Source organism: Gymnoscopelus braueri (genome assembly GCF_963280865.1).
Source record: "Gymnoscopelus braueri genome assembly, chromosome: 16".
Classification (NCBI taxonomy): domain Eukaryota; kingdom Metazoa; phylum Chordata; class Actinopteri; order Myctophiformes; family Myctophidae; genus Gymnoscopelus; species Gymnoscopelus braueri.
In genome coordinates this window covers 28,729,503-28,737,977 of record NC_137616.1, presented here as the reverse complement: position 1 = coordinate 28,737,977, position 8,475 = coordinate 28,729,503, and the positions used below count along the sequence as shown (strand labels likewise).

The window sequence follows — 8,475 nt, the reverse complement described above, 5'->3', positions numbered from 1 at the left end:
CCTGGCAATAATAATCCAATTAATAATTCTGAATCTATTACATGTTCAGAAACCTTTTGTGTGTGCCAGAGATGGCCCAGAATTATTTTTCAAATTAAATGTAATAAATATTTTAGTTTTATTGGCTTACACAATAACATGACAAATAACTTATCCAGAAACAATACAATTGAATTTATTTTATTTGAAAACAAGTTCATGTAAAATGTATAACAATTTAAAAAAAAATCACTTCAAGGCAATAAAGGGATGCAGGATGCCGTTTTGCCTTTATATTTTATTCCCTTTATTTTTTAAGTATCTTTTGTTTTCTTAAAATTGGACGCTAGGGTTCATGTTAAATCCTGGCTCCTCCTTGGCTGGCATTGTGTTGGAAGTGTGAGCCCCTTACTGCTCACGGCAAGTAGGGTCTCGCGTGGCTGACTCCACCGTCAGTGAGTGAACATGATTATGAATGGGTGAATACGAGGCATAGGCTACATTATAGAGCATTTTCTTAGTCCATTTTTCATTCATTAGAAAGTGTTACAGAAGACTGAAGTTCCTTTGCCCTCTTTTCATCCAGAATGACGGGAGTTGTCACTGTCCTCCCTTTCAGCAGCTGCTCCAGGCCCTGAAAAAGACAGGAAAGTGCATGGGTGGGTGGGTTAAAATCAGAGCAAGAGAGCAGCTACTTTCCCCAGGAAAAAAAAAGAAGAAACAAGGGGGAAATGCAAAACCCCTACCTGTCTGAAGTCAGAGGCAGCCGGAGGGGTTGAACTTTGAACTATGCACTTTAGAGCTTTTTTAATATATATTGATGCATTTATATATGATATACTGTATGTCAAAGTTACAGAAACTTTGAACTATACACTTTAGAGCTTTTTTAATATATATTGATGCATTTATATATGATACTGTATGTCAAAGTTACAAGAACTTTGAACTATGCACTTTAGAGCTATTCTATATTTATGTAATTATTTACAATATGTCATTATACATACCGTATATGGATATATTTTCGTCGTTTTTACCACTGTTTTGATATTTTCTGTTCTTTCTTTTACTTCTTTTTTTCATGCTGCGGCAAATTATGAGAAGTACCAGAACTAACACATAGTAATCTTATAACTATAAAGGGTGTAATAAAAAGAAAACATGAACCTTTACCTTTCCCATAAAGCTTTTGAATCTGCTACTTAAAGTCTCTGGAGCTCCCTCTTGTGGAATAACTGCACTAACCTTTGAAAAGTAATGGACTTGATATTTGGTACCACCTTGTACTGTACCATACACATTTTAATATGATACATTCTTCTCCACTCTGAGCCACTTGAGGCAAATAAAATGAGCCGGGAGAATGTTTGGGGTGGATCAACCTAACTAATTTATTAGTTCGTTCTTCAAGAACATCTATCAAAATGTAGAACAGTTACAGCCCACCATAACCAAGACCAGAATCTAGTCATATTTTCCCTTATGGACCTGTAACTCTGCAGTTTCATGGTCTCACCTCTCCAAAATAGGAGACCAGTGGGGAGATCTCACATTTTACTGGAGTGTTGTCCTCTGCTGTCTCCCTGTCACACAGACACACAGACACAGAGTCAAAATAAGAAAGAAACTTGCATTACATTTAGTCTATCATGATCTAAACAGAACTGCAATACCATTTAAAATCCTCTAAACCTTCAAATTAAAACATTTCCTGGAGCCCAGTGAAGACAATTTATTTTCATTTTACAGCAGGGTGTGGCTACAACCTGGACATAGTGGGGTGGACATTTCCATGATCATCCAACAAGGTGGCTCCAGCAGCCTGGGCCCAGCGGCAGTGCTGTGTTAGTAAAGAGTGTCTGGCTGTTGTTGGGGTATCCAAGGCTGCCCCATCTGCGTTTTTTAGGGGAGAAAACTCCTCCTCCCTCAAGACCTCAAAGGCCACAAAGTTCCTTGGAAGAAAAAATTACAAATGCTCTTATTATTTGAATGCCAACACCTAGATGACTAATCTAATTTATGGTATGAAAACGCTGAACATTTTCAGTAGTATTCAAAATGTCAAGTTTGGCTTACAACTAGTTTTAGAGATCAATAAAGGAGCTCTCAGTGTGACGGTCTATAAGGTCTTTTAGTTTCTGCATACAGTATACTTTGATTGGAGGTAAAGGTTACTCAAGATTATACTGGATACTACTCGACTTTATGTGGATTATGCGGTCGACACGCACTGTCATTTGCACCTTAATCCCATGTACAACGCACTGACTTGTCTTTGTGTTTTTTTCTCGCACCTTAACTAACGTCCATAAGTATATCATGCACAGTATTCATCTGCTGCTATGGTCACGCACCTTTATATCTTATCTCAGGTACCATGTGTAAATATGTAGATTATTTGTCATTTGTTTTTTCTTGTTTGATCTCCTTTCCCCCCCTCTCTTTTTCTTCCCTTTCTTTCTTCTATGGAAATAACGATACGATGGGAAATATGCATGAAAACAAATTTCACCCACTTCTTTACTCCTGTAAACCTGTGATGTGATAATAAAGCTGATTCTGATTCTGAAGAACAAGCAGGATTACCAGATGCAGATACAGTATTGGGATAATTCATACCTTGAGAACTGAAAGGCATCAAACACAAACTTCTCCATCTTAATGCCATTGGGCTTGGTGGGTTTAATCTGATTGCCGTCGCTGTCCACAAAAGGTACTTTCTTGAGTGCAGCATGTTGCGTTAGTTCTCCTTCAAATTTCCTGCATGGTGAAAATAATTTGTTGAAAACAAAAAGCAGTCCATGCATCAATCTTGCATTTGTTATTGGATTGGACTGTACTGAAGACATTGAGGAAAGATCCCCCATAAAGCATTATTCAAAGCAACTGTAGGTAGAGAATCCAGGTGAGGTGTAGGGAATGTTTGAATGAGTTACTATCCGAACATTAGGACTACTGGAGTGTCACAACATGGGAAAGGGGATCATTACTGGATGCACCATTTCAGTGATGTTTTGCCCTTGTGATACATGTACCAGTCAAATCAGCAGAAGAGAGATCCTCTGAGCCTCCCCTTTAACCCCAGCATCTCTATTCTGGGGGGAACGCTCGCCCCAAAATAGCAGATCTACAAGCTTGTAGATCACAATTTTTTGCGAATAGATTTGGTGATGAGTGAACCAATGTACCAAGTACAGTTGCAACTCAGGTCCGTTTCACTAAGAATAGAGAGTTTAAGTGGCTACGGCCTTTGTAGATTCACTTACAATAATACAAGAGAGGTTGTGGTATATCTTGATTATATCACGTCTATGGGTGTTGTTGACACAACACAAAGCCCATAGTCATCATGATAGAATACGATACATCATGGCCATGAGCGTATTACTGCTTTTATAACATGGTTACCAGTAATTAGCAGCAAGATTCACCCACAATTTTAACCAAAAACTAGTGCAGCCATAATTTACATCATTATGCTACGGAAAACTTCCGCGCATTCCAATTTGACCATTTTGGTTGACAACAACCACACCACATCCACAAACTGACAACATCCACACCACTGCCCGGTTGCAGATGCATAATCCAAGATCTTGGGAATCTAATCTTTTGGGCGCAGATGTTTAGAGCCATCAGCTCCAGGTTCCTGTTGTTAAGAGGAGGAAGGTACAGATACAATTGGTTCTACAAAGGGGACACCTGATTAATCATATAAAACCCCTCCAGAAGTCTAGGCAAGTCCTTAACCTTGCAAAATGACAAACATGGCAAGAATGGGGTATAAAATGGTTTCTGAGTCACTTGTTTTCCTCTTTAGGGAAACAAAACAGCAGAAAACTAAATACGAGGTTTAATTTTACAGTCAAAATCAAATAAGAGATTTTTAACCTGTGCCTTTACTTCAAACTGATGGTTCTACCACAATGCCGTACTATAGACTTTCAAACTGGCCAATAGCGTGTTTACAACAAATTCTAAATGCAGCAGCATTTACTATTTGATTGTAGGGGGGACAAAGTTCTGCCTTATTATGGTCATAAAATATGTCCTAAGCAAATAAAAACATATATCTTCAAATTTCACTTTGTAGTTGCAATCTGATATGGTTTTGCTAGTTCACTAGGCCAACACTTCTAATGGGGTGTTCTGTCTGGTGCAGTATTTAACAGTATTCCCAAATTCTAATTTAGATTTGCATAGTAGAAAAATTATAGTGGCAAATTTGACTCCTGAGAGTCCTTACACAATCAGCTCAGTCATGAGAAAAGAGCCACTCGATTGAGGTTAGAGTCTAGTATTTACCTTCTAGCCATTAAAAAACATGACTTTTATCTGACAAGATTGACAATTTCTCTCCAATGTGTCATGACATAAAAGCAAACATGAGGAAGGTCCTTACTGTGCCACCTCTTGCAGAAAAGTCCTGGTAAAAAAGTGGTTGCAGATGTTTCCAGCACTGTAGAGCAAGTCGCCTCCAGGGCCTCTAAGCGCAGCCGTTTCAGGCTGGATCTCACTGTACTCAACTACCTGGTAGACTCCTCCCACTCTGCACACCACTCCAACTGGCTCTTCAGGGTACGCCTTCTGCACAACCTGACAGAAATGACGTAGGGAGCCTAATTTAAATTTAACTGTACAATGAATGTATAGTGGGTATATAATATGTATCTTATAACATCATAATCCTGACATGGATCAATTTAGATAGAATCACACATAACAGAAATTTGACAATAGGAAAAGCTTAAAGCCAAGGAATCTTGAGCAACTTATACATAAACAGAAATGGTAAACTGTGTGCAGCTCTGTGCGTGTAAACAGCATTCTTGTTGCCCTCAACAGACGCTACATCAAAACCCAATGGTCAAAGTGGATTTGCAAGAATTCCATTGTGTCTCCAGTCTGTATTGCTTTCAGAAGGTATTACTATACCTTCGCTCCACAGTCTGCCCCTTTGCTGACACAGAATCCTATGAAGACGGGATCAGCAATTTTGACCAGGATGTTGTCCACACAGTAGACATGGAGATATTCCACTCCTCTCTTTGTCATATCCTCTAGTACCTTGTTATCCACGACTGCCCGGTACAGACCACCATTACCATCTGACAAGAAGTGAATAAGGTCAACTTCCAACAAGACTGTTTTTTATGGAATAACAAGGATGTTAGTGTACAAGTGCTTCTTAATAGATTAATATTTACAAAAAGAGGCATTATAATAAATATTTTGCATTGTTAAGTGGTGCTGTAAGTAACATTCACACAAAATTCAATACACATAGTATCCATCCTTTATCTACAATCCTTTACCAGGACACCCAAGGACTGGCACAATAGATTTTGCATACAGTATGCAAGTAATTTTTCTGAAGGCTTTTACAGTTTTGAGTAAAAAAAAAAAAAACGTAGACAGATACCTACAGAAGATACACTCATTTAATCATACCATACATAGCCATGAAACAGTAAGCTAGCTACCATCAACCAATAGTATCCAATACACTTGACAACTTGTAACCTGTGTGATTTTCTTAGACGAGTAAATTTGGTGTACAGGGGGAAAAGGAAGGAACCAAGCACAGACCCCTGGGATTTAAGTGGTTATGGAAGGGTGATTATTTTTCACCAAAGCCTTTCCAAGGTTTGCTGAATGTCATTCCCCTACTCTTCTCAGTCTCTCTCTCCACTACTGTCAAAAATAAAGGCTTAAAAATACCCCACAAAAATAACTGAAATAGCTAAACAAAATTGCAGCTTGCAAAGAATTTATTTTTGGCATTTTATGCTTTATTTTAGATACAGTAGGTCTGTGTAGAGACATAGGAAACCAATGGCAGAGAGAGACGAGAGGGGGTTACGTTATAAACCGGATCCTCAGGTCCACTAGGAACATATGATCTATGCACTTGGCTGTGCCACCAGGCAGTGGCACACGCCCCACAACCACTTGGAGCTATATTGCTATTTTTGCTGCAGTGCAACAAATATTTGGATAAGCTAACCATCATAGTTTAATGAAAGAAACACTGAAGATATTTTAAGCAGCAGGATACAATGGCCACATTCAAATGATGGAAATAAGTAACCAGTCTTGAGTGATATGGCCATGTTACATATTTAATTATGCATTTGGTTCCATTTTGTACCAGCTTGGAGTTAAATTAACATATTTGTTACTGTGTAACCACTAACCAGGTTTCTACATAAAGCTAAATTAGACCATTTTGGACCCTTCTTCCAGTAGCCTAAACTTAATTCACTGTTGAGCCTGTATATGTTGTAGTAGACCTACAACATTTACAGCCTCAACAGTGATTAAAGAAAACATCTTGTTAGGAGAGGTGTTCAAATTATTTCCCCAATCCTCTCTCACCAAATTTAACATAATGGCATTTGCATCTAGTTACCTGAATACATACAATTAAATGTTTATTGGGCCATTAATAACACCATCACCTGCTAGTTGGTTTATCATTATTTTTCATGTTTGGATATCAGAAAAGCGCTCTTCCTAGCGGAAAATTATATATAATTATAATCATAATCGTTTCTAGCGTTCATAATTGTTTCTTGAATAAATACAAATATCAGTCACAATGTTCAGCAGTAACATTCATCACCTACCTGGGGCCATGGCTACCTTCCCTTTACTCTGCAGGATTATCTTCCCATCAAAGGTCACTGCTGGTATCATTCTTTGCTCAAACATAATTATATTTGATGGCTCCAAACCAAAGTAGTGATTTTCCTTGAAGAAAGTCTCAGTTGGTTTCAGGGTGAATTCACTGGTCATTATGTACCTGGTGGCACAAAGTTACAAAATAACAGAAATTAAAGGCTAGTTAAGCCACTCCTTTGTGTCTATATCACAGGTTTTATTTGTACATAAATTACAATAGTAGGCTACATATGGAGAGAGAGAGAGAGAGAGAGAGAGAGAGAGAGAGAGAGAGAGAGAGAGAGAGAGAGAGAGAGATTTGGGGAGACAGACTTGGGGAGACAGACCGGCCACAAAATCTTACCACGGAACGATGCATTTTGTACCATGTTTTAAAGTCGCCAATTCCTGTATTTTGCGAATGCGCTCTGCCTGGAGTTGGTACAAGGTTTTGCTGCTTGGGAGACCAACGTTGTACATCCCTTTAGGATAAGACACCCCGAGGCGGGTCCCCTGACCACCAGCCAAAAGCAGAACTGCAACCCGATTCTCTGAGATTTGCAAAAGTCCTGCAGCAGTACATGACATGAACGCATCATTTTTTAATCCTTTAGCAGACCATGTATAGAACTGCTTCTTTCTTTCTTTTTTCAAACTGTTAATGAAGTATTCAATCAATCAAAGTAAAAAGTACAATATTTGCCTCTGAGATGTAGTAGAAGTAAAAGTACTGACAATTGGAAATACTACAGTAAAGTAAAAAATACCTCAGAATTGTACTGAAGTACACTTGAGTAAATGTACTTTACACCTAATGATCACTATGAATGTGTAATGGTTTATGAATGAATGCACAATAAAGACGGCAAATATCACCTTCATTTTCCCAATCTGCCAGAGCACTTCCCTCACTTCTCTGAACGCTGCCGACAAACTCCTCAGGCAGAGGTTCTATGTGTGGCTCTACTCTCACGGACGGGCCGGTCGCAGCTTTCGCGGCTCCCTCACAGTGGGCTTTTAATTCACCAAGATCTAACACAGACAATTCACTGAGAAAAGTGTCCCTCTCTTCTTCAGTGAGCTCGGACCAGAATCCCAGGACGTGAGGTTGACCTGCATTGTCTAAATGTAGCTTGAGCTCCTCAAACGAAGGCATTGCGTACCCTGGTCAAACTGAAAAGTAGCCAAAACGAACTTTTATCAGAATATCACACTTGAGTTGTAATAACGCACTCTCTAATGTCCCTGCCTCAACGTGTTGTTGTTCCACTATTCGGTCAGGTATTTATCCTGGAGGTAACCGGAAGCCTCGCCCCAAAACACGGTCACCCCCATTTGTTTCGCGGAACGCTCGCCCCCAGCGGTTCTTGTATTCTTATTTGTTTTACTGAGGATAAGGTTAGAAATAAATTAAGGGTTAGGCATACTTTTACTGAGGTTAAGTTTAGGAATGGGGGTTAGGTTTAGGCATAGTTTTACTTTGGATACGTTTAGTAATAAGGTTTAATAGGCATTGTTTACTGAGGTTACGTTTGGGGTTAGGCATAGTTTTTTTTTACTAAGGTTACGTTTAGGAATAAGGTTAGGTTTAGGCATAGTTTACTGAGGTTACGTTTAGGAATACCAGGTGGCGACCGTTCCGAGGTCGCCAGAATTGCCCGGGGCGACTATGTTTTGGGGCGAGCGTTTTTGGTATTCATTCTGAAGAGGAAGCGACAGCCCCTTTTCATGACGAACTCGTGACTGAGGAGGCAGGATCAGAACAAGGATGTCTTGTGATACTGCTGACATGATGGCAAATATTCCGCTGAATATCATGTATATAAAACC

The 8,475-nt window shown here is 39.2% G+C and overlaps 1 protein-coding gene across 1 annotated transcript; it reads right to left on the bottom strand.

Moving 5' to 3' along the window:
• Nucleotides 1–166: 166 nt before the first annotated feature.
• uap1l1 (UDP-N-acetylglucosamine pyrophosphorylase 1 like 1) lies at nt 167–7,909 on the bottom strand. Its single transcript, XM_080453434.1, has 9 exons — nt 7,522–7,909; nt 7,010–7,214; nt 6,612–6,787; nt 4,918–5,090; nt 4,385–4,578; nt 2,602–2,742; nt 1,749–1,934; nt 1,499–1,565; nt 167–613 (listed from the first exon to the last, which is right to left on the bottom strand). The coding sequence occupies exons 1-9, from the start codon at nt 7,799–7,801 to the stop codon at nt 509–511; spliced, it is 1,527 nt and encodes a 508-aa protein (XP_080309560.1). The 5' UTR covers nt 7,802–7,909; the 3' UTR covers nt 167–508.
• Nucleotides 7,910–8,475: the final 566 nt, after the last annotated feature.